Source organism: Tamandua tetradactyla, chromosome 23 (genome assembly GCF_023851605.1).
Source record: "Tamandua tetradactyla isolate mTamTet1 chromosome 23, mTamTet1.pri, whole genome shotgun sequence".
In the NCBI taxonomy this organism is placed as follows: domain Eukaryota; kingdom Metazoa; phylum Chordata; class Mammalia; order Pilosa; family Myrmecophagidae; genus Tamandua; species Tamandua tetradactyla.
In genome coordinates, this window is record NC_135349.1 from 17494727 (window position 1) to 17522421 (window position 27695).

General features: G+C 38.3%; 1 protein-coding gene across 4 annotated transcripts in view; it reads right to left on the bottom strand.

Annotated features, from left to right (window-relative positions):
* Positions 1-8265: 8265 nt before the first annotated feature.
* TMEM248 (transmembrane protein 248) overlaps positions 8266-27695 on the bottom strand; it is a 38199-nt gene continuing 18769 nt past the window's right edge. For 2 of the 4 annotated variants that reach the window (XM_077141021.1, XM_077141023.1), the window contains exons 2-7: positions 18422-18598; positions 14821-15106; positions 13368-13518; positions 12118-12301; positions 11635-11778; positions 8266-11066 (exon numbers count right to left, since the gene is read on the bottom strand). In XM_077141021.1, the coding sequence (XP_076997136.1) occupies positions 11046-11066; positions 11635-11778; positions 12118-12301; positions 13368-13518; positions 14821-15106; positions 18422-18580 (945 nt within the window). In that variant the 5' untranslated portion in view covers positions 18581-18598 and the 3' untranslated portion in view covers positions 8266-11045. Of the gene's footprint in view, positions 11067-11634; positions 11779-12117; positions 12302-13367; positions 13519-14820; positions 15107-18421; positions 18630-20795; positions 20997-27695 lie in introns of those variants that run through there. The other 2 variants (XM_077141022.1, XM_077141020.1) reach the window with 2 other exon arrangements.

A 27695-nucleotide genomic window follows, 5' to 3' on the forward strand; every position in this document is an offset into this window, starting at 1 on the left:
TCCCTCCAGCCTCTCCATTACATCTTGACTAACAAAGTGATATCTATTTATAACCTCCAGGATAACCTCTCAACTCTGTTTGGAATCTCTCAGCCGATGGCACTTTATTTTGTCTCATTTCGCTCTTCCCCCTTTTGGTCGAGAAGGTCTTCTCAATCCCTTGATGCTGAGTCACAGCTCATTTTAGGATTTCTGTCCCACATTACCAGGCAGGTCTGCAACCCTTCACAGGGGAATTTTATCAAACATTCCAGAAAGAACTAACACCAATCCTGCTCCAACTTTCGAATTGAGGAAAAAGGAACTCTACCTAACTCATTTTATGAAGCTAATACCATTTCAATACCAAAACTGGGTAAAGATGCTATAAGAAAGGAAAACTACAGGCCAATTTCCCTAATGAACATAGATGCAAAAATTCTCAATAAAATATTAGAAAATTGCATCCAACAACACATTAAAATAATTATATACCATGACCAAGTGGGGTTTATACCAGGAATGCAAGGAAGGTTCAACGCAAGAAAATCAGTTAATGTAATACAACACATTTACAAATCAAAAGGGAAAAATCACATGATCATCTCAATTGATGCTGAGAAAGCATTAAAAAAAATTCAGCACCTTTTACTGATAAAAACACTCCAAAAGATAGGAATCAAAGGTAACTACCTCAATATGATAAAGGGATTATACGAAAAACCGATAGCCAGCATCATACTCAATGGAGGGAGAACGAAAGCCTTCCCCCTAAGATCAGGTACAAGACAAGGATGCCCACTGTCACCACTATTATTCAACATTGTACTAGAAGTTCTAGCTAGAACAATCAGGCAGTACAAAGAAATAAAAGGCATCCAAACTGGAAAGGAAGAAGTAAAACTCTCATTATTGGCAGATGATATGATACTATACTTGGAAGATCCTGAGAAATCTACAGCAAAGTTACATGAGCTAATAAATTCAGCAAGGTGGCGGGATACAAAATTAATGTGCAAAAATCAGTAACATTTCTATATACAAGCAATGAGCTAGCTCAGGGGTCAGTTAAGGAAAAAATTCCATTCAAAATAGCAACTAAAAGAATCAGATACTTAGGAATGAACTTAACTAGGGACGTAAAGGAGTTATAGAAAGAAAACAAACAACATTGCTAAAAAGAAATCTAAACAGGCGGGAAGACATTCCCTGCTCATGGACAAGAAAGCTAAATATAGTTGTCAATTCTACCCAAATTGATCTACAGATTGAACACAGTACCAATCAAAATTCCAACAACCTACTTTGAAGATTTGGAAAAGCTAACTACCAAATCATATAGAAGGGAAATAGACCCCGAATAGCTAAAAGTATCCTAAAAAAAAAAAAAGAACAAAGTGGGAGGATTAACACTCCCTGACTTTTATAAAACCACAGTGGTCAGAACAGCACAGTACTGGCACAAAGACAGAAACATTGACCAATGCAATGGAATAGAACTGAGAGTGCAGAAACAGACCACGAAATCTATGACCAACTGATTTTTGACAAGGCCCCCAAATCCTCTGACCTGGGAGAAAAAAGTATTTTCAATAATTGGGCATGGAAGAACTGAATTTCAATAGCCAAGAGAATGAAAGAGGACCCCTAACTTACACCCTACACAAAAATTAACTCAAAGTGGATCAAATACCTAAATATAAGAACTAGCACCATAAAGCTTCTAGAAGAAAATGTAGGGACACATTTTCAAGACCTAGTAATAGGACGTAGCTTCCCCTAAACTTTACACCCAAAGCACAAGCAACCAAAGAAAAAAACAGATAAATGGGAACTCCTCAAAATCAAATGCTTCTGCACCTGAAAAGACTTTGTCAAAAAGATGAAGAGGCAGTCAACTCATTGGGAGAAAACATTTGGAAATTACATATCAAAAAAAGGTTTGATTTCCTGTATATACAAAGAAATCATACAACTTAACAACAAAAGAACAATCCAATTCTAAAATGGGCTAAAGATATGATTATGAATTTTTCTGAAAAGCAAATACAGATGCCTCAAAATCACATGAAGAGATGCTCATTCTCACTGGTTATTAAGGAAATGCAGATCAAGACTACAATGAGATACCACCTCACAACCATAAGAATTGCTGCTATTAAACAATCAGGAAACTATAAATGTTGGAGAAGATGTGGAGAAACTGGGACACTTATGCACTGCTGGTGGGAATGTACAATGGTGCAGCCACTATGGAAGACTGTTTGGCAGTTCCTTAGGAAACTAAATATCGAGCTACCCTATGACCCAGCAATAGCACTACTTGGTATATACCCAAAAGAGCTGAAAGCAACGACATAAACAGACATTTGTACACCAATGTTCATAGCATTATTTACAATTGCCACAAGATGGAAACAAACCAAATCCCCATCAACAGATGAGCGATCAAGAAAATGTGGTATATACATACGATGGACTATTATGCAGCAGTAAGACAAAATGATGTCCTGAAGCACATGACAAGATGGATGAGCCTTGAGGACATAATGCTGAATGAAATTAGCCAGACACAGGTACTGTATGACTCAACTTTTATGACTAGCATAAAGTTATAATGAGAGACTTATAATACAGAATACAGGGGACTTAGAGATACATAGAAGCTAGAGATGGGTGAACCGTTAGCTAATGAGGTTTAACTCCAATGTAAGGGAATAGATAGGAGTGAAGGTGATTCTCTAGTGGGTCTAGGATGAACAAGATTGAAAGGGGTTGTATAGACCTATGTGTCCCACTGACACACACTAGAAATATGAATGAGTTCTTGCAAGAATTACTTCAAAGATAAGATTCCTGTATAAAGAGCGTATAAGTCCAGGGTACAGGGGTAAAACTACTATCGCACGCTATGAGCTAAGTTCAAAAGGAAACCATCAGCACTACCACAGCAACAGCAGAGGTTAAATAATGGGGTGAGGGACAAGAGTCAAGAGGAGGTTTAGCTCTCCTAATTGGTGAGGGTGTGTTTACTGGTTTTCTGTCTCTTGGGAACAATGAAATTATCTAAAATTGAGCATGCTGATGGACTGTGGACTTTGGTCCCTTCACATGATGCCCAATGAATGCAGACAGCTGAAGGATGCACTGACAGAGAAGTAGAATGGTGAACGATGGTGTATACTTATGAACGAAGGCTGTGCTACTACAAAAAGGAACAAGGTCGTGAGGCATGAAATGATGTGAATGAACATTTGGGACATTTGGTGAGACAAAATGAGCCAGAAACAAAAAACCAATAGTATGGTCACCTTTCAAAAATGCTTATAAGAAAACAGGGGCCTAGATTGTAAGTGTTTAGAGCAGACACATTAAGACCAGAGTGGTGATTATTACTTCTGGATTTTGAGAGGCTGTTTTATATTTATAACCTGGTATTAAGAGATAAGAACGAAGCCAAACAGGTTGGGGTTAAAGTCATTCAGAACATAGGGGTAAGGAAGACAGTGTCTATATTTTAGAACCACACATACTTTTTTGAGACCAATGGAAGAAAGGTTTATTTGATCTGGAACTGAAATTTTCTGTAGTGCATAATCTAATTCAACCTATCTGTATAGCTCATTTGAACAACTGCAACACAGCACAGAATTAGAAAGAGGTCCTTTAATCCTGTACAGATTATTGTAATGCCGGGAAACATCCTAGGGTATATTAACCAGATAATCAAAAAGTATTGGCAAAGTCCCCTGAGGGAGAGGAGAAAGAATATGGAACTACTAAACATTACCATCAGGGTATCCCGATACTGTGTCAAACTTTAGGGACACCCAAATCAATAGGCCATGCCCTTGATCACGAGGCTTATTCTTGTAAGCCTATGTAGGTAGCATAGAAGCTTATACTACCTGTAGACATGCCTAAGAGATACTTCTGGAGGACCTCTGTTGTTACTCAGATATGGCCTCAGTCTCTCTGAGCCCAACTCTCCAAGTGAAATCATCACCCTCCCCTCTACATGGGACATGACATCCAGGAGTGAAAATCTCCCTGGCCATGTGGGAGAGGACTCCCAGGGATGAATCCAGCCAGACCTGGCACCATGGGATCAACAATTACATCCTGACCAGAGAGGGGGAAAGAAGTATAATTAATAAAGTATCAGCAGCAGAAAGAGTTCAAACAGAGTCAAGAGGCTACTCTGGAGGTTGCTCTTACACAAGCTTCAGGTAGACCTTGCTACCTGTCATAACCTGCCAACCCCCAACCAGGATCATTCCGGCCAATCCTAAAGAACACACCTAGGGCAGTTTATAAGATTCCACAAGAGTTCCAGGCATTACAGTATCTTCCCAGAAACCTACGACCTCCAGATGGGTCCCTGGTCCAGATAAATCCTGAAACCTAGCCTAGCCTCTCCAGAACATCAGATAGTTCCATCTCCCTACCCCACATTAATGACAGACCCTTCCAATATCAAAAACTTAGAATTGCCATAGCCCAAACAACCCCAAGGAGAGGTATGGAAAGATCAAAAAGTGATGGTGGATAATACATAGAAGATAGGATTTAACAAATGAATATGAATGCTGAATCATTAAATTAATATCTCTTATAGTCTCCAGTATTTTAGTGCAGCTAAAAATAAAAACCTAAAATTGTGAAATTGCAACTATGTCAAAGTGTGAGATATGTTCTACAACTAATTGTGGTGCTGTGCTTGGAAATTTATAGGTTTTTTTGTATATATGTTATTGTTCACAAAAAAAGAAGGAAAAAATGTCAATTGTGATGATAAAAAAGTATTTAAGCCCTCTAGCCTCCTATATTCTGAAGCAGCTAGAAGGAAAAATCTGAGAGGATTGTATGGGGTAGCCCATGACAAACTCTGGGATCTATCCTGTAACCACTTTTTGAAGAGTGCTTTGAAACTACTGCTTTTTTTAAATATCTTTGCTTTGTATATATGTTATACTATACAATAAAAAAAAGTTAAAAAAAAATTAATACCAACTCTGTTCAAACTCTTCAAAAACATCAGAGGGAACACTCCCTAACTCAATTTATGAGGCCAAAGTGACCCTAATACCAAAGCTACATAAACATACTAGAAGAAAATAACATACTAATTTCTCTATTGAATATAGATGCAAAAATCCTCAAGAACATACTTGCAAATAGAATTGAACACCACATTAGGAGAATTAATTCTTTTAATTAAAAGAATCCACCATGATCAAGTGTGGTATGCAAGGGTAGTTCAACATAAGAAAGTCAATTAATGTAATACATCACATCAATGTATCAAAGTGGAAAAACCACATGATCATCTTGATTGATGCAGAAAGACATCTGACAAAATCCAGCATCATTTCTTGATAAAATCACTTTAAAAATAGGAAGAAAACTTCCTCAACATGAAAAAGGGCATATATGAAAAACCCACAGCTAACACTGCACTCAATGGTGAAAGGCTGAAGGCTTCCCCTCTAAGATTTGGAGCAAAACAAGGATGCCCACTGTAACCAGTGTTATTCAACATTGTGCTGGAAATTCCATCAAGAGTAATTAGGCAAGAAAAAGAAAAAAAAAGGCATCTTAGTTGGAAAGGAACTAGTACCCCCCAAAAATCTACAACAAAGCTGGAGCTTATAAGCAAGTTCAGCAAAATGGCAGGATACAAAATCAAAATGCAAAAATAAGTAATGTCTCTGTACACTAGTAATGACTAGTCTGGAGAGGAAATCAAGAACAAAATTTTATTTATTAATAGCAACTAAAAAAATCAAACATCTAGGAATAAATTTAGCCAAGGATGTAAAGGACTTATATACAGAAAACTATAAAACATTGCTGAAAGACATCAAAAAAGACCTAAATAAATGTAAAGGCATTCTATGTTTATAGGTGGGACAAGCAGATATCATTACTATATCAATTCTACCCAAATTGATTTATAGATTTGGTATATTCCCAATAAAAATTTCAGCAGTCTACTTTACAGAAATGGATAAGCCAAGTATTAAATATACTTGGAAGGGGAAGGTATCTGAATAGCCAGAAACATCTTGGGGTGGGGGTGGGGGGAACGAAGTTGGGGGACTTACAATTCTTGACTTTTGAAAAGCATACTACAAAGTTACAGTGGTTACAATAGCATGGTACTGGCACACTGATCAAGGGGACTGAATTGAGATTTCAGAAACAGACCCTCACATTTTTGGTCAATTGATTATTTGACAAGGCTTCCAGGTCTATTCAATTGGGAAAGAACTGTCTCTTCAACAAATGGTGCTGGGAAAACTGGATATCCATATGCATGAAAGAGGACCACTCACACCCTATATAAAAATTAACTCAAAATCGATCAAAGACCTAAGTGTAAGAACCAGGACTATAAAACTCCTAGAAGAAAATGTAGAGAAGCATCTTCAAGACCTTGTGGTAGGCAATGGGTTCTTAGTCTTTATACCCAAAGCACAATCAGTGAAAGAAAAACTAGGTAAATGGAGGTTCCTCAAAATTAAAAACCTTTGTGCATCAAAGGACTGTCAAGAAAGCGAAAAGATAACCTACTCAAGGGGAGAAAATATTTGGGAGACCTCATATTCAATAATGATTTAATATCCAGAATATATAAAGAAATCCTACAACTCAACAATAGACAGACAACTCATTAAACATGGGCAAAATAATTGAGACATTTCTCCAAAGAGGAAATATGAATGGCAAATGAAACGATGTTCAACATCATTAGCTATTCAGAAAATGCAAATGAAAACCACAATGAGATATCTTTTCACACCTACTAGAATGGCCACTATTAAAAAAAAAACAAACAGAAAACTACTAGCATTGGAGAGGAAGTGGAGAAATAGAACACTCATTTATTGCTGATGGGAATATAAAATGCTACAGCTGCTGTGGAAGACAGTTTGACAGTTCCTCAGGAAGCTAAGTATTAAATTATCATATAATCAGGCAATCTCACTCTATTTGGTACATACCCTGAAGTGAAAGCAAGGACAGAGACATTTGCACACCAGTGTTCATAAAGGCATTTGCCAAAACATGGAAGCAATCCAAGTGCTCATCAACTAATGAATAGATGAGATAAGCAAAATGTGGTATATACATATAAGAGAATACTATTCAATGCACAAAAGAATGAAGTCCTGATGCATGTGACAATGTGGATGAACCTGGAGATTATGTTGAGTGAAATAAGCCAAACATAAAAGGAAAATATTGTGATTTCACTGTTAAAAGAACTAATTATAATTGGCAGATTCATGGAGTTAAGAGTCTAAACCATAAATTACCAGGAAATAGATTGGGGTTAGGTAATGTGGTGGTGATGCTTAATTTATAAAGATTTTCTATGTAGGCTGATGGTAAAGGTTTGGAAGTGGATGGTGGTAATGGTAGCACATTATTTTGAGGGTAGTTAACAGCACTGAACTGTATAGGTGAATGTGGTTAAAAGGGAAAATTTTAGGATGTATGTAACTAGAGTAAAAATTGAAGGCTAAAACAGAACTGTACAACACAGTGAACACTAATATAGACAAAGAACTGTAGTTATTAGTAAAAGAATGTTCTTTCATGAATTATTACAAATGTATGACACTAATGCAAGGTATTAATAACAGAGAAGTATATGGGAAAAATATATAAACCTAATGTAAACTATGGAAGATAGTGTTAACTATTTTAATAATCGTTCATCAATTGTAGCAAATGTAACTACTGTTAAAAAAATACTATAATTACAAAAAATTGCTTAAACAATTTAACAAATGTGCCACTGCAGTGCAAAGTGTTGGTGGTGGGACAGGATATGAGAATCCTGTATTTCATGCAGGATTGTTTTTGTAAGCCCACAACTTCTCCAATGAAGACATTTTTAAAAAGGAGAAGCAGAGAGGTAGGAGTCTGCTTCTGATAACTCAGGTCACTGTACACAAAGGGTTTATGTAACTGAGAAGGATGTGTCTTGCTTTTTTAAAAACTCTATTCCAGTTCAGAGTTCCCTACTGTCTGCATCACTTACTTCGGGGCAGGATTCAAGTCAGGTCCATGAGTTTGAGTTGGTTTACAACAGTACAAGGGGTTTTGCTCTCTCAGGACAGGGATCTGTGTGCCTGATGAGGCCACCATAGTGGGAAACACTATCCACCCCTCATCCTGTAAGCAACTGAGGGATTTTGGAAGGTGTCGGTTCTTATTAAATATGTTCTTCCCTTAGAAAACACCCATCAGGTTGGAGGAAAGAAACACACCAAGTAAATTCATATGTTTTATTCTGTAAAGCACATATGCACATATTTCAAACACAGAAAATTAATCTGGAAGTGAATGCCATAACAGATCAGCTACTGACCATCATGCAACAAGGTAAGTGAAATGGATCCGCTGGCCCTCGGAACCCCACAGCGCCTAAGGAGGGTTGAAAAACCAGGATATTGAATCCCTACATACTGCCAAAGAAAACACAACAGAAATAGTAGGTTCCTAATAACGAGAAAAACTTACAAATAGAATCAAAACTGATTCAAGTCATACAGTGAAAGGACAAAAGGAAAAAGGAAAGAGATCAATATGATCTGAAAGAACCATTTTAAGAGTAAGTTGCTGACCTTTTATTGGACCTCCAGCCCAAGACTTCTGAGGACAAGCCAGTGCTCCTGTGCAGGGTCAACTTTAATGGCAAGCTGGCCTCATCTGCAACACTCTTCTAATCCTCCTGAGATCCACCAGCACGGTGTAGCTGAGGATCGGGCCTTGTTTGTGAATGCCCAGATTGTAACAGGTCCCTGGACTTCCTGAGAGTCAATGGAATTCTCTTCACTTCAGTTACCAGACTTCTTCACCCAGGTCCCACGGCCTCTTCTCCCCAGTCTTCCTTTATACATCTGATTGACTCTGGGTTTCTGTAAGACCTTTGAGAATTACCTGTGAGGGTGAATTCTGAATTTTAAAATGAGTATCCTGGCCTCATAAGTCATATTGTCTAGGCAATTTTGGCACTTCCTTTCCTCATGCCTAACAGTTCCTTCCTCCCTCTGGCTAAAGATTCCAGCCATTCCCTGTAATTAAAACAAGGGTAATTAATACTAGCAACAAAGCTGGATTCAACAAACCAGTGAATTGACTTTTTTCCTGTCTTTCTCTTTTTATATTACTCTACCAGTTATAAATCTATTCCTATAACTGCACTTCATTGAAATTTTATTAACTCAGTAACAGCAGTAACAACCTAATCTAAAATCTGATGGTCTTAGTGATATTGATGTTTCTAAAGCCAAACCAGATGATTCCTTCTCAATCTTATCTCATAAGGGTCTCAAAGTCTCTAAAGAGAAAACTAAATTAACAAGTTAGCCATGCATCATGTAGGCAACTCATATCATACAAAAAAACTGGATAAACAAATATGATTACCGTGCTTGAAATGTACTACAAGGAAAAAAAAAAAATACTAACAAATCAAGTTATAGGGTGACTGTTTAACAATCCTCAGTAAAAGTCTGCAATTGTTTCCCATTCAGGAAGGCCTGGGGGAAAATAATGTTCAAGGCCAATATATTTCAGAGTGTGGGAAATGATTCTAATTTACAACAGACTATAGACCTAGAGTTAGGAGAAAGTGTTGACAGTCACTTCCAAGGTGTTAATTGCCTTCCTGCTATACAACTGCCTGGGAGAACACAACAGTCATTAATGATAATGAGTTATTAAGGCAGCGAGAGCGTTTAAAATATGTGGGGGAGGCCTTGAACTAATTCAACTCCTAAAAAATTAAAACAAGGGAAGAGGAAGGGAAGGAGAGAACAAGAAACAAGTAACAAAAAAGGACTGGAAAAAATAATGCAGAATTTTTTTGTTTTTTAAATGAAGATGGGTTAGAAAGAAGAAAGAGTGGAACTAGATAATCAAAATATCATAAAGACAAATGCTTTTGGTTTTCTCTTATGATTGACAAATCACAACTGCTCTCCATTAAATCTCACAAGAATCATTTTTATAATGTTACTATATCTACGAGTTGTTTTCCTTCTGAAGACATGCCAGTTATGTATAAAAATAAATGCTAAAAAAAAACCCAGAAAAATATCCATCCCCACTTCAAGAAAATAATTTCAGAACTATTAGACCCAATTATTCTGTCTTTCCATACTATCATCTGCATTCCAGAAAGTAGAACTAATTTTTTCTCTACTCTAGAACCATGTACTTAATTTTAAAGCCCTTTTGAGGAAGGAAGCGGCTTTTAACTTTTTAATGGAAGGAAGGGGCAATAGAGCAGAAAAAGACAGTGGAACATTCTGTGCCAACCCGAACAAGACCAGGTTTTTTACCAGCCATGTGGAAACTAAAACTTAGATCTTTACCAAGTAGGTGACTTTTAAATATTTAACTTTTACTCAAGATAAAAGCACAAGTTTGTCCTAACTAGAGTAGTATTAAAATGTGACTATTTTATTTTCTCTTCTTCCAAAACAAACAAAAACTTTAAAAGATAGGTGTGTTCCTTGCAAGCAAAACGGAGAAAAGGTATAATTGTTGTTACTATGATTATTAAGCCACAGACATATTAAATCCACAGAATGGATAGGTGGCTTTGGAAATGCAATATCTTATCAAAGGTGCAGAAGGTTTCAAACATTCTGTACACACTGGGCTGAAACAAGAACCAAAGCAAACTACAACCCCACTGGCAATGGAATGCCCCTGTGACCTTGGTAAAGACATCAGGACCCACTCCAATGCAGCAAGACCCACAAATCCTCCTAGCACTGGGCAGAAACATTCCACCGAGTCCACAGGTGAGGCAGAAAGGGTTCTGGCTGCACCCAGTGCAAAGCAAGTGCATCACTGGACCAATTTCTGAATAGATTTTTATAAATATGTACAAATCAGTTACAGGCACTTGAAATGTCTTTGGCTGGAATAACCCAACATTGCAAGATAATGCATTCACAGAGTATCCAGACCCAGGCTGGGTTCAGCAGGCAATGATTATGCTTCTCTTAGTCTCTCTCAGAAAAAGGGGAGATGTGGGATTAGGCTTCAGCCAAAGCCACCTGGAAGAGAACAAAACCAACAATCCAGCTAAACAGGAAAGGCCAGGTAACTCAGCTCTCACCCTCTCCCAGAGTACTCCCTAACCCCGTCCCTGTCCCCGTCCCCCGGCATCATTAATGGACTTTGGTCCTTATCCAAAGACCAGAGAGCCCCAGTGCATGTATCTATCTGTAAGGAAAGGTACTAAATCCCTAAGAAAAAGGGGATTATCTACAGGGGAATGGAAAGCAGTAGTATCACTGCTGAGTTACAGAGTTAACAATTTTTAACCATGATCAGCCTGCTGGGAGATGACTTCTCATACTGATGGAAGTGGAGGGACAGTAGACAGCCTATCTAGGCTCAGCTGCTCTCCACCGGGGATCTGAGAAATTCCAAGTCCTGGGTATAGGGTTGAATAGCCATACATTAATTTAAGCTGAGGGCAGAGACTATATCTAATAAAAAGACAGGAACTAACTTCTCTGGAGAAAAGGTGCCACCCACAATAAATGAAAAAAGGACTAACAGACTTTCTGTACACAAATACCACTAGCAAAATGCTGGGCAGATCCCATCACTGCTTACCTTCTCAGGACAAAATTCAGGATTGCTCTGCCGCAATTTGCTTGGTCTGCCTTTGATAACAGCATAACAAAACATTGTTATCACCATCACGAAGAGGAAGTAACTAGTGTGCATTAGATGCAAATTTATTAATGAACGATCATCCTAAAAAAGAGAAAAGCCAAAAAAAATATGCACTGAGTTACTGAAAGATTTTCAATATGGGTTTCTGGAAATAAGATTGACAACCTCCAGATTCGTTTCAACTTTAATTCTTAAGATGGAAGAAGTCTCTCCTTGAGTCTTCTCCAGTCTAATCTGATAAAGATGTGGTGTTCCTGAGTGGGCCCTGCTAGAAACCACTCACTCCTTCCAGGAGCTGGCCTCTGCCCTGGCTTCGGCACCTCATATTGCCTGATTCCCAATACCCTCTCTACCACTCCTTCTCCTACAGTACAGTAACAGTTCCCAGACAAACAGGCACACACAACTTTTCTCACTTACATCTGGAACAATAACTGTAAGCTTGGGATTTAAAGCATGATAGACTTTTCCAATGGCCCCCTTGTAACACCAGAAAGGATTGTAATCTTGAGCATATTTTGTGTTGGCATCTCTGGCAGTTGTGAAGATCTTGTACCAGAGCGTGGCATTGCTGTATGTGTCAGGGACACAGTGTGGTGGCTGTCTGCAGGGAAGAGAGAAAAAGGAACACAGACTCAGTGGCCCGAGCATTTACTTGTGTTCCCCCCATAGTGCCTGCCCAATGCTGAGAACAGCAACGTGTGTGGAAAAGAAAAATACCATATTTCTTTGAGATAAATGCCATTATATTTTTAGTTTGGGGCCTTTTTTTTTTCTTTTTTTTAATAAGCACTGACAAAATATAGGCATCTGACATTTAAAAGTATGGGTGCTTGATTTTAATCTTCAGAATTCAATACAGTCCTCTCAAATGTGAAGTGGTCAAAAAGGGCCCTGCTCCTTTGAAGCCCCTTTTCTCTATCTAAATTTTCAGTTTCAAATGGAAATCTTACATGCAAACTTCTCCATCAGACATTACAACCAAAGCCAAATTACGTTTAACTTCTCTGATCTTGTCCTACAAACCTCCAAATGCTTAAAATAGATAAATCCCAGGGTAATTATTCTCATTAAAAAGGATTCACCATAGAATTCTTTTAAATAGGTTGTATCTTATATATTATACATATTTTTTATAGATCACTATCCCCTTAAAGAAAAAGAAGAGGCAAAAATATTAAAGGCAAAGTGATCATTTTTCTTGACTGTTGCTCAAGAAAACTGAAGTAAAATTTTCAGAAATGATGGTTAAACTTCTGAAAAATAAGGTTTGATTTATACTCCTAAATTAAAAATAATGGAGGTGAACAAAACTGTTTTCTGCCAGGTACCTTAATTATGAGTTCTTCCTGATTCTATTTGTCTTAACAGCTTAGGATAAGCTCTTATTTATCCTTACTGTGGTGGTGTGCTTCTACTCTTGTAGCAAAGGCAGCCTAAGATACTTTCATAACCTTGTTGAAGCATTAAATTTCTGATATTTAGATGCATAAGTTCTATCTTTATAATTCCAAATTAAACTTAAATAATCCTTCAGACAGATCCCAGGAGTGATAATTTTACAGAGATTCAATGTGAGCCATCCTGAGAATGTCCTCCTGAAGCATCCTGATCATATTTACAGTAAACAGCATCTCTCACACATCCACTGGGTTTAGGAAACTACTTACACTGTGACAGGAAACACACCAGGGGTGGCTGTCAGCGTCATGCAGGCTGTGAACACCACCTGCTCACAGTGACCGTGAAGGGCACAATCATCTGAGCTCCAAGCTGTAGGCAGGGTAAAGGTGATGTTTATCTCCTCGTGGGCTTCTCTGCCTATGAAAGAGCAATTGGGTTTTTTTGGTAAGTAAAGGCAAGCATTCGTGTGTTTCTTATTCTCTGGGATTTGAATGCTCGAAATCAAATCCACCCAGGATTCACCATCTGCCCAGACACCTGTTTCTGAGGGTTTCAGGAACAGCAAACACATGAGATGGGACAGCAGTCCCAACCCAGACCACGAGGCCTGCTCAACTGGTAGAGCCACAAAGTGGCAAATGGGGAGGGGCTGCTATTCAGACAGAACAGGCAATATCCGGGTTGGAATGCTGGGCGGAATAAATTATCACCACTGTTTTAGCATTTGTATAACAAGCTAAAACACTTTGAAACCGCTTTGTCATGTATCATTTCATTTACAATTTACCACTATACTTGGACATGACGAAAGAAGTGTTACTGTTCCCTTTTGGCATATGAACAAACTGAGGATCAGAGGGTTCAACAGACTTAAGAAAGGTCACGGGACTGGTAAGTGAGGAAGCTCAGACTAAACTTACTTCTGCTTACCATACGGAAAACCCAGAAGTCACCCTTACCTTAGTTACCATGGGAACAGTGCTCACCTGTAATGGCCAATAGGAGGCTGGCAGCCATTTCCCAGTTCTTTTAAGGACTTTAAAAGGCTTTGATAACCACAACCAAAGATTACTCTTCTAAACCTAGGCCTCCTATAGGAAGGCATTCCTGATTGTTCTAACTTCCACTGTTTCCTCTTCCCTCCCCTGAATCACTTACTATCTGTCACGGTTTTAGTACTGGTCAAAGTACAGTACTCAGTGTTTTATAAGTATCTTAACTTTTAAACAACACTGTAGCAGGAACTATTTTAAGTGCTTGATAAATATTAATGTACATCATCCTTGACTCTCCAATAATCCCACAATTCCGAAGGGAAGAGGCCAGGACTTAGAATTTTTCTAGTTCTTCCCAGCAGCTAGCAGAGTGGTGAACACATGGTAGGCATTCAAAAATGTATAGACTGATAGTAATACCTACAGTAAGCACTGCAAACTGCAACAGGATAGACCTGAATAAAAACTGAGTATTTGTAAAAAAAAAAATAGAGCCTCTACAGTTTCTTACACTTTTAGGCTTTTATCAAAAATCTGCATGTCAAGCACTTCATTAAGTGAAAACAAAGTAGAAGTAGTTTCTTCCTGACTTGGTGTAGTTCAACAAAAGGAGATACACAAAAATAAAAAATAGTAGTGAGTAAAACCACACACTACTAGTAACTCTGTCGAAGTAGGTGTTTCCTGAGAAAGTCTGAAAGGAAACTAGCTAACACTTACATACCTGAAAGTCCAATCTGATGCCCTAAAATGGTCGAATACAGATGGGTCACGTTGCGAGAGTACCCTCCAAAGGGTCTGAGTGGGTCCAGTGTTAGAGTGATTGCAACTGAGATGTTAACTGGGCCCGAGTCTTCCAGGGCCTGGGGGGACTGGGTGGACACCCTGGCCTGTCCGCTGGTCATTGTGCTTTCCAGAGTTGTGGTGTCATTTGTGAGATGCTTTAATGTTTCATTCTCTGATACACACAAGTCCAAGTCATTAAACCGCAGCAGAAAAGTATTCCAATCCTTCGGTAAAATGAAACAAAGAGAAACAAGTGTGAGCAGTCCCAATTGCTCCCACCATATGAACACAGCCTTGACCCCTCAACCCTCAGTGTGATATCACACAGTAAAGGGAAAACTACAGTTCAGAGCCAATCATTTTAAATGAATGACAATGCAGCTCATCCTCTTCTGCTGGTATAATAGTGACTTTCCAAATCACTTTCATAGTCATAATCTATACTAGGAAATCCTCTTCATAAATAAGTGATGAAAGTAAATTAGCTTACTCAAGAAAACTTTTTTTTAAAAAAAAACCATATTATACTTAGAGAAAATGACCTAGCTCAGAGTCTACTTTAAAGCTTGAAGAGAAGTAATGAAACATTAAAAGCATTAATCTAAATTCATATAACAGTTACAATTATGGTTTTTTTAAAAATAAGGCTGCCTTAAAATAATTCCTTAAAAGGGTCAATTCTAAACACCTTACTTTCTCTCTTTAATAAAACTTGAACAGCAATATTCCCACCCACCCCTTGTTATAAACTTTGTACTCAGCCTTAAAGGAGAAACAACTTTAAAAGGGTGGGCAAAAGATATTTTTGGACTTCTCTTAATATCTACCATCTATATTAATGATTTAAATGAGTCCTTAAAACACTTACAGCTGGTTATCTTAAGGTTAAACTGACACCAACATAGTAAAGCACAGGAGTCTATTTTAATTTTACCAAGAACCCAAAAGTCAAGTCAAACTGGAGTAGCAACAACAAACCTAATCTAGGCTGTTATATGTAACTTCTTTTGTAGACATTAGTCTACAAAAGTTGTAAAGACACACAAAGTTACACTTCCAATTTCTCTAATATTACTGTATTAATTAAATGCCTTTTGCCATCTGGATGGATGGATGATGGGAAGGAGGGAGGGCAAACACGACAAAGGTGGTGTCCTGTTAAATAAATATTTATTAAAAGCAGGTGGATCCGGGCATGGGGGGGGGGTATGTTGGAGTTCTCTTTATGGGCTTTGTATTATCTTTGCAACTGTCCTATAAGTTTGAAATTATTTCAAAATATTTCCATCTTAGCAGATTCTACTGCCTTCCTGGCTTGCATGCTCTCATAAAGAAAGCTGCCATGTTGAAGTGGGTTATATAGTAAAGAACTGAGAGCAGCCTCCGGCCAAAGTGAGCAAGGAACTGAGCCCTGCATATAACCAATGCTCTTGGGAGTGGATCTTTCCACAGTCAAGCCTCGTTAGAGAGTACAGCTGTGCTGACACTGTGAATGCAACCTTATATGACAGAACACAAAGCACAAGATCCAGCTAAATTCCTGACCGGTAGAAATAGTGAAATAATAAATGTGTGTTGCTTAATACTGTTAAAGAAAGATTTTTAAAATGCCTTTTTCCAGAAGAGTAATCCCCAAGCACTCAAGCAAGCCTACCTTTAACATAGCATCAGTATAAGTGACATTTAGTAAGACTACAACTGGATGTATCAAGATCTATTTTCCTTAACACCTACAAACTCAGCACACCATTCTAGAACATGAGGGCTAGAAATGAGCATTCTAGGCTCACCCCTTCATAATCCAGACATGAGAGAACTGAGGCCTAGGGACTCTCCAGGTTCTATCACTGAAAGCAGAATCAGGACTAAATTTTCCAATTCATATTCCCAAATTTTACTCAGTATACCACTACCTTTCCTATAACCTAGGTTCCTCATTTGAAAATCAAATTACACAAAAAATCATAACCAAAGTTCTACAGCATCATGGCACGGCTTTCCTGCAGGCCTTCATTTCACATTGAACACTCAGCCGAGGTCAATGCCTAGCCCCATTTTGACTATTATAATGGTTAATTATCTTGGCTGCACCTTAACCACTGGCCTTGGCCAAATGTTCAACATGAAATGGAGATCTGCAGGAAAGCAATTCTGAGATGTGGCAGAGCTTTGATTGGATGAGATGGGCCTAGAATGCTCCTTTTTAGCCCTAATGTGGGTATAGACTTTTGCAATGTTTAGATTCACACAGGGGGAGAATTAAACCAGTCAATGTGTCTCTTGGTAAGAAACTCTATGAGTCTCATGGTAGAAATAGTTATATCTCATTAATTGAATTGTGTTAGAATACGAAGGCCACCCCTACAGACAAAATCACTTATGATCTAGAATGCCACAGAGCAAAAGAAAAGGCCCAATCGTAATTACACTAAGTAGAACTCTCTCTCCATCACAAGGCACCCACAATGCAGCCAACAACACAATCCCACCCCTCAACTTCCAGAAGAAAAAATGTTAAGAGAAAGCACTCTAGGAATCTCTTACAACAGGAACTCATTTGTCTTTAAGAAACCTTAGCCACCAGCAAATTCACCATATCATTAATTCAGCATAATTTTTAATACACAAAAGAAATGTATCAATAGGTATACTGTCACTCATTTCTATCAAACAAGAATTATTAAATTTGTTTTTTGACACTTAACAAAAGAAATCTTTTAAAATCTAAATTATACTAATTATATGCCTAGAGAAAGATTAAAGATCGATGTCCTAGTGCTCACCTGCCATGCAGGAGACCTGGGTTCAATTCTCAGCTCATGAACCCCAACCCCCTCCAAAAAAAAAAAAAAATCAATACTCTAGTAATTGATCTAAATTGACCTAAGTGTAAAAATCTAGATGGCAAGTCTGTAGATAAACTTGCAGTAACTGAAATTTTCCTTTAAAAAAAAACCATGTGTTTGAAAACAAGACCCTGTTTTCTAATTTCTTTAGGATCCCTTCTTAACCAATGTGAAAGTTATGAGTCAAGCTCATAACACTCCATGCCGATATGTGGCTTTAAAATGTCAAATACCGGGGTGGGCCACGGTGGCTCGGCAGGTAAGAGTGCTTGCCTGCCATGCCCAAGGACCCGGGTTCGATTTCCGGTGCCTGCCCATGTAAAAAAAAAAAGAAAAAAAATGTCAAATACCCAGTTATATAAATACGCAATGAGCTAAATTAATACGACTATCAAAGAAGAGGGTTCTTCAGCTTCTTGACAGGAAATGCTGTACAAACATATTTTTCAAAATGCATGTTTCATTGTTGAAATAATCTAACTTATTTAAACCAAACAATAACTATCTAACTAGATTATTTCCCAACAAAGCAGGTCACAGGGAGATGGAATATGGGAAATCCTGAATAAATATGGACCTTTCTCACTGAGAGAAAACAGTCACAGAAAAGAAAGGTATTTGGAGATCCAAAGAGGTTTCCCCAATCTACAAGGTCCAACCAGTCCATTATAGGAGATTCAGAATATACTATACCTCTGCCATTTCCGGTGACTTAATCTCCTTGATTTTGAAGAAATAGCCTAGGGTGAGGAAAGCTATTGCCATGGCGCTTACACTGATCATAAAAACCACCAGAGGAGGCCGACTGCTGATGTACACCTTCAGGTTCTCCAGGGGGTTGATGCTGAACATTATTCTGATCAGTTCCACCTGAAAGGAATTAAAACGAACTTCAAAAGACCTGTGAAAATGATGAAAAAGCACATGAAAAGATGTTCAGCTTCACTAACTACTAGGGAAATGCAAATGAAAACCACAATAGATATCACCTCACATCCATTAGAATGGCTGTTATTAAACAGGAAACTACAAGTGTTGGAGAGGATGTAGAGAAATAGGAACACCTATTCATTGCTGACAGGAATGTAAAATGGTGCAGTGGCTGTGGAGGACGGTCTGGCAGTTCCTCAGAAAACTAAATACAGTGTTGCCTTATAACCCAGCAATCCTGTTACGTGGTATACACCCAGAAAATCTGAGAGCAGGGATGCAAACAAACACTTGCACACTGATGTTTGTAGTGGAATTATTCACAATTACCAAAAGATGGAAACAACCCAAGTGTCCATCAACTGATGAATGGGTAAACAAAATGTGGTATATACACATGATGGAACATTATTCAGGAGTAAGAAGGAATGAAGTTCTAAAGTACATGACGACACGGATAAACCTTGAGGACATACTGCTGAGAGAAATAAGTCAGGAAAAACACTGTATGGTTCACTAATATGAACTAATCAGAATATGTAAACTCATAATCATAAAATCTAGAATACGGGTTACCAAGAGGTAGAACGAAGCTAGAAAATGGGGAGCAGTTGCTTATTACGTGCAGAATTTTTAACAAGGCTGAACTTACATGGTTGGAAATGGACAGAGGTGATGGTAGCACATTATTGGGAGTGTAAGTAATAGTACTGAATTGTCTTTGAATGTTTACAGTCATGTATGTCCCTAGAATGAGAGCTAGAGGTTAAAATATGGGAATGTATAACAAAGTGCACCATGTGGTAGACAATGTCTGAGATTAACAGTACAAATACAAACAAGTTCTTTCATGAACCAGAATAAACGTACGACACTTTTTACAAAGAGTTACTAATAGAGTGGTATATGGGGTAAACATGTACCTATTGCCAACTAGAGACTATAGTCAACAGTGATATCTTTCTTTTCAATGCAATTTTACTGAATTATATTCACATACCAAATAATCCACCTAAAGTTTACAACCAACGGCTCACAGTATCATCATAGAGTTGTGCGTTTATCATCACAACCAATTTTAGAACATTTTCATTACTCCAAGAAAAAGAAAAAGAACACCTAAAACCTCCCATACCCCTTATCATCCTATAATTTATTTTTTGTCTTTATTTTATTACTCATCTGCCCATACACTCGTTAAAGGGAGTGTTATTCACAAGATTTTCGCAATCACATAATGACACAATAAACATTATATAGCTATACAGTTATCTTCAAGAATCCAGTCTACTGGACTACAGTTCAATAGTTTTGGATATTTCCTTCTAATCATTTTAAAACACTAGAAACTAAAAAGGAATATCTATACAATGCATAAGCGTCTCATCTCCAGAATGAACTCTCAACTCTATTTGAAATCTCTCAGCCACTGAAACTTTTTGTTCCATTTTTTTCCCCCTTTTGGTCAAGAAGGCATTCTCAATTTCACAATGCCAGGGCCAGGCTCATCCCTAGGAGTCATGTCCCACATTGCCAGGGAGATTTACACCTCTGGGGAGTCATGTCCAACATATGGTGGGGGAGGACAGTGAGTTTATCTGGAGTGTTGACTTAGAGAAAGAAGTCACATCTGAGCAACAAAAGAGGTTCTCTGGGGGTGACTTTTTGGCATAATTATAAGTAAGCTTAGCTTCTACGTAGGAATAAGTTTCATAAGGGCAAACCCCAAGATCAAGGTCTTGACTTATTAAAATGGGAGCACCTAATGCTTGAGAGAACATCAGGAATTCCACTGGTGGAGAAGTTTAATATTTCCATGTTTCCCCAGTTCCTCAAGGGGACCGTGCAAATACTCTTTAATTTTCTGCCCAAAATACTAAGATGTATCAGGGTATTACATTAGCCTGTACAGAACAGCAAGATCTCATTCCCTATTCTAGGTTCCGCATAATTCTACCATTCAAATAAACTGACTGTTTTAGTTTGCTAGCTGCCAGAATGCAATAAACCAGAAACAAGATGTCTTTTAAAGAAGGAATTTCTTAAGTTGCAAGTTAACAATACTAAGGCCATGAAAATGTCCTAATTAAAGCAAGCCTATAAAAATGTCCAAATTAAGGCACCAACAAGAAGTTACCTTCACTCAGAAAGGCTGATCAAGTTCAGGGTTTCTCCCTCAACTGGAAATACATGTGGAGAACATGGTAACATCTGCGAGTTTTCTCTCCAGGCTTCTTGACTTCATGAAGTGCCCCTGGGGGTATATTCCTTCTTTATCTCCAAAGGTCTCTGGCTGTATGGGCCCTCATGGTTCTTGTGGCTCTCAAGCTTTTTATCAAAAAATGGTTCCTCCAAAGTGTCAATGGCTGAGAGATTCCAAACAGAGTCGAGAGGTTATCCTGGAGGTTATTCTTATGCATTGAGTAGATACCACCTTGTTATTCAAAATGTAACGGAGAGGCTGGAGGGAACTGCCTGAAAATGTAGAGCTGTTTTCCAGTAGCCTTGTTTCTTTAAGATGATTGAATAATGATACAGCTGTCACAATGTGACTGTGTGATTGTGAAAACCTTGTCTGATGCTCCTTTTATCTACCTTGTCAACAAAGGAATAGAACATATGGAATAAAAATAAATAATAAGGGGAACAAATGCTAAAATAAATTTAGTTTGAAATGCTAGTGATCACTGAAAGCGAGGGGTAAGGGGTATGGTAGGTATAATCTTTTTTTTTCTGTTTATGTTTTATTTCTTTTTCTATTGTCTTTTTATTTCTTTTTCTGAATGGATGCAAATTTCTAAGAAATGATGACTATGCAACTAAGTGATGATATTGTGAATTACTGATTATGTATGTTAATTTTTATTTCATTTGTTAATTTTTTTAATTAATAAATTAAAAAAAAAAAAAAGACAGCTTAAGTGTACCAGCCCTGTACAGCTCTCTACAGCCCCGAGACCTCTATGTTAAAGTGCCCACTGTATACCTCTATGCCTATACATTCTATAATGTGTCCAAAACTGAACTCTGCTTTCCTTTTCCTCCTCTATTCCTCACCTCAATCCAGAACTTCGGGAAACATCCTAGACTTCTTTCCTTTTTACCCTCACATCCAAATTATTACTAAGTGTTAAAGATTCTATTTCTATACTATCTCTTACATCAGATTCCTGTTCATACCCCTGTACTACTTCCTTTAGATCAGACCCTCAACATCTTTTTTATGACTAATACCAAGAGTCTCAATTGGAACTTCCTGTTACCAAACAATCCATCCTCCACATTGCTGTCAGAGTGATTTTTCCAAATGCAAACCTTATCATGTTACTGCCTAAGAGTTCTAAATGACCCATTTGAACTCTTTGAAGGGTAAAGTTCAAATTCCTTAGAATGGGATCCACCAGGATCTAGGAATCGAACCCAGATCTCCGGCATGATACTGACTTTTTAAAACTACATTGTTGGTTTATGTTTGCTAAATTTTATTCTGGATTTCTAGAACTATTCATAAGTCTAAGCCACTATCATATTCTCCTCGACTGATTTTAGTACCTACCCACACTTCTGTAAAATTAGCTGATTTTATTTACTCATCTATTTTCTAGAACAGCTTGTATAAGATAGGAACTTCTGTCTTGGAAGTTTGACAAAGCTTGACCATAAACTATCTGGGGTCTGCCAGGATGGAACTGCCTCAATATCCCCTTATCCTAAAGCGTGACTAAATCCTTGCAAATCCCAGAACATATGTGACAACATTATAGCATCAGGCCTTTAATATTAACCCCCTGTCCTCCTAGGTGACCTTCATGAGCCACAGCCCACCACTTCATGTCCTCTTTCAAGACCCAGCTCAAGGATTATCTTCTCCAAGAAACTTTTCCTGGTATCTCCCCAACCCTTCAGAGATAAGTGGCCACTTAGACTTTTAGGGCTCCGAAATACTCTGCAATTTTTTCAACACAAAGCCTGAAACACATTACTGCAGTTATCTACATACATGTCTATCATCCCAACCAAACTGTAAGCCTCTAAGAAGAAAGACGGCCTCTTAACTTTCTTGGCATATGCAATACCTGGACACAAAATAGGTTCATTAAATGAACAAATCAAACGTCTCCAGACTTAAAACATCACCTAAAATGTAACCTGGAAATGATATTAGTTATGAGTAATAGGACTTAGAAATAAAAACATCAACAGTAAATCTGAGTTCCCTTCATTAGGAAAGAGGATAAAACCTGAATCATATATAAAAATAAATAGGATCCATTCACCAACTGAAACTATAATTATAAAACATTTAGAAAAATAGAAGAAACTGAGTTAAAATGCCATATCTAAAGAATAGTCACTAAATCCATGTCTCACCAGAAGTTAAACACTTAGATATGTCAACATAAATACCCACAAATTAGCATTCATTGTCATGAAAAACTAATTTAATTCAGAGAAACTTCCAGCACAGGCCAACTGTAGTCACTGAAATAGTATAAGCATTTTTCATTTTTGAATAAAGTTAAGAGTCCAAATATTTCACAGAACTAAATTTTTTTACCATTTACATACATTTTCAAATATGAAATTATGACATGCTAAACGAAGTTATGCCCTATACAAAGAATTACAAGAAAATTTCTGCAATCGTAAATATGATTTTTAATTAAAAAATAAATTAAGCTCTGTTTGGAAAGAAGAAAAGTGGAGAGAGAAAGCACACAATCCACACTATCCCCAATCCCGTCTTCCCCACCAAATCATCCCAACTCCAATTACAGACTTTCACCAGGATGGTGAGAGAGAAAAAGGCAGGGCTGAGAAGCTGCCTCTCTGCAGAGCCCTGGGGGTTAATACCAAAAGGATAGTTCACAAACATGTGAAAATACGTGACTGAAGTCCATTATCACAGTACCCAGAGCTTTGAGATGAGTTCAATGACAACACTAATCAGGTGGGGATTTAAGTAAGCGAAAAGCAATCCTGAGATTATCTTTAAATTATCTCAAACAACCCAGAAGAAAATACAAGTTAATTAAAAGGGGGAGGAAGGAGGGCTGTTTTACAAACTTTCTGGAGACCAATTTGGTCATACAACATCAACAGTATAAAAGCCAGCATACTTTTTTTTTATCTCTGTGATTCTAAGATCTTAAACTAAAGAACCCCCATGCTGAAAACAGACAGTTTAACTAATATCTCAGGAGTGTCTAAAATAACAAAAATGGAAAACTAGATATTCAGTGGACTGGTTAAATAAACTTTGATATTATCCCCCATAGGAACACTATGCAGCCATTAAAAACAGGATTCAAAATAACACACAGAACTACAGATTTTTAAGCATGAGCGAGTACGTGCATGAATACATGGAAGTTTCTACATGGGGAGAAAAGACAAATAACATACTTCCAGGTGTAAACAGTGTGGTTATTTCTAGCTGGTGTGATTTTATCTATTATCTTTCTTCTTTGTTTTACTTTTCTTACTTCTATCATGAATATGTATTTTCTTTGCAATTATAACTTTAATAAAATTTATAAATATTATCTTCAACTGATCCTGCTGGTCTAGGGGCTAAAATAAAACTTCATTAAATTTTAATTCATTTTCTTCATTACTAAAGGTGAAAAATAGGGGAAAAACAACTATAACTCAAGACGATTTCTTAAAATCCAGGAAAAAAAAGCACTAGAAAGCAATAATACGTCCTGGTCCTACAAAAAGGCAATCCTTAATCTGCAGTGACCTGTTCTCAGAGAGATCTGTGAGAACACCTGTAACCAAGAAATTAGGATTTAAGGGATGATTCTAATTACTGTATCATATTCTTATTTGCTTGCTGGTATACTGGAGTAGACAGAAGGTAACACCTGAAGTTCCTAAACTATAATTCAGCTGCCCTGATACCTGAAATGATTGTAAAAAGCCTTTATCTTGTGCCTTTGTGACTGTAAGAGCTGTTATTCCCCTTATCCCATCATTTTCTTGTAGGGCAAAGGTGCTAAGACTTACACCTTTAAGTACTAAAATGATAGTTTTACCTCCCCTCATTTCCAATTACGTTCTCATATTGAAATGATAATAACAACACTCTCCTTTTCTGCTTAGAACCTGCTTTTCGAAATTGTAATGATCTCATCTTCCCTTGCTAAAATCCATAAAAACCTTGACCCCGTGCCCCTCCCCCAAACTCAGAGCAACAGATTTTGGGCCACTAGGCCATCTGCTCTCCTACTGTGAGCCTAGGAATAAACTCTTTCTCTCTTTGAAACCACAGTGTCTCAGGAATTGGTTACTGAGAGCATCAGGCAAGAATCCATAGCCTTTCTCCGGTAACACACCCGTGAATAAAATGAGAGTGCCCATTTAGGCTCTCCAGAGAATCCAGCACTGCATGCTCCTGGGGCAGGCAGCACACAAATATTTCCAGACAAGCATAGGGCTCCCACCACAAGGACAGAGATGGAGAGGCCAGTGGAGGAGAGGAGGGGAAGGGTGGCTGTAAGCCAACAGGGTGCCCAGGAAGGGAGATATCTTGCAAGGCAGGGGAGAAGTTTAAAGAAGGAAGAGGTCTCAAATAATGCCAAATGTTGCAGAGAAGCAAAGAAGTGTTAAGAGCAGGAAAAGAAAGAAACCCTGCATCACTCTGGTCTTTAACAACGATTCAAAGAAAATTGAACTCTGCATAACTGTCCATGGTGACCTTTAAAACTGGACACTTGGTGAAAAGGGAAGAAATCAAATAGGAGAAACACTTGATGAAAAGGGAAGAAATCAAATGGGAAGGGAAGAGGGTAAGAGCTAATGAGGAAACTGAGGTAAGAGGCAAACAACACAACACTACTTCACACAAAAGGTACAAGAGACAGTGGGCTTAAGAGATGCTGATTTTTTTTATTTTTAAGTGAGGAAACCCAAACACACCTGTAAGCCCAGAAAAGGAGCTAGCAAAAGAAGAAGGCCTCCTAAGGGACCAGAAGATATAAAGTTCAAATCTCATATTCCTGAAAAGCAGAAATATATATGTAATTTTGCAAGTTGATTATAATAACTTCTTAGAAAAGAAGTAAATTAACAGTCATTACTCCAGGCATTTAACTTCTTTTCACAGTTTCTCCCTCTTTACAAAGCCCATGTTACTTTATATCACACAGCTTCTTGTTCAAATTTAGAACTACATTGTTTGGAAAGGAGGATGATTCCATATTTCTGGGTGATATTTCCTAAATAGTTTCATCATGTTACTTGCATTGTCATCTAAGATACATCAAAACAACCTGTGACGCAGACCAAAAAGTTAACTTTGCATGAGTATATAATACAAGAAAACCACCTCTCATCTAGATTTTTTACCTCAGGCTAAATGGGAAATTCCTTAAAGCTCTCCTATAAAGCTATGCCCGTTTTACAATCTCGGAGAGCTTGGGTGTTGGAGGAAGAGGGGGAGGGCATGGGGAAAATAAGGAAGAGTGGGGAGCAAAGGGTCAGAAAGGTGAGTCTGCTCTTTATGTCCACTTCAGGAAATACACCTGTCCTCTTGTACTAAGAGAGAAAGGCAGAAACTCACCTTGACATAGGAGAGGCCCATTTTGAATATAGAAATTAAAGCAGCATTTCTTGAATATCCTGGAAGGTCTGGGATATTCCAAGGGCTTTAGGACTGAGGGTTACAAAACCCAAGCCTAATAAAGAAAACTAAACAATGCGGTGCCCAATGATCTAAGGCTTAGTTGAGACAAGGACACTTGCTATGTGACCTCGAGCACCCTGCTATCCTGAGGACTGAGTAGAAACTATCCTTCCTCTCCTGCCACAAAGCAGCAGGTGTACACAGAATAGACCTTCAAAGGGTCAAACAAGAAGCAATGGCGAGGGTGTTTGCAAGGGTAGTTCAGTGGGAGAATTCTCACCTGCCATGAGGGAGACCCGGGTTTGATTTTTAGTCTATGTAATTCCCCAAAAAAGAAACAAACAAAAATTCAACAAAATGGTGCTAAAATAACGGGATAATCACATGGAAAAATAATGAAATGTGACCCCACCATATAGCATACAAAAAAAACAAAACAAAACAAAACAAAACAAAAAACCCAATAAGGACAAGGGCAAACTTCCCAGACTGTAGCAACCTCTCAGATGCTAAATTCAAAGTCTGAGCTTCAATCCTCAGCTCACCTCACCTCTCTGCCACACTGGACGCTAGCATTCTGCTGCACCTTATCCACCTTCTAGGACACCACATTACTGGCTCTCCTTTTCACTTATCTGGTCACCTCTTCTCACTCTCCTTCAAAAGATATTTCTCTGTGCTCTGACTGGGACCCTCTGCTCAAGGAAGATGTGCTCATTTATGGCTTCATGGCAATTTTATGTAACTCTTCATCTCCAGATCCAAACGCCCACCTACTGGTACTCTTATACTGAGATGACTCACAGGCCCCTTGAACCCACAAGGCCAGAACTCATCAATCAAGTTCATCCTATCGGCTCTTCCTCAAAATGAAGACCCAGCCACGTATTCCTGACTCTCACTCTACAACAACCACACCATTACCCAGTCCTGTCCCTTCCAACTCTGTGATGTCCTCAAAAGCAGTTCCCTTTCCCTCACTCCATCCCCAGGACACTGCCTTCTGCAGCCAAACTGGATTTCAAGTGTATCCCACTCAAACTGGCCCTCACTGCCACGAGGTTGTTCCTGCACTTCCCCCACCTCAGGCAGTGTCTGGCACCGAGAAGGTGCTTAACAACATCATCTAACATTCCTGTCTCCTTTTTGCTGAAGAGGCACTGTGCTAAGAGTTCTGTACTCACGTAAGGCTCAGATGAGGAAATTAAGGCATAAAGAGCTTAACTAACTTTATGCCTTAACCATGCCTCCAGAGCACATACATTGACCACCACACTCTACTGCCACCCAATAAATGTGGTGGGTCTGAACAGTGCAACCCCATCAAATGAGATAAAGACTGAGAAGCAAACATACAATTTTGCAATCAAGATATCAATGAGTGGGCGGGCCGCGGTGGCTCAGCGG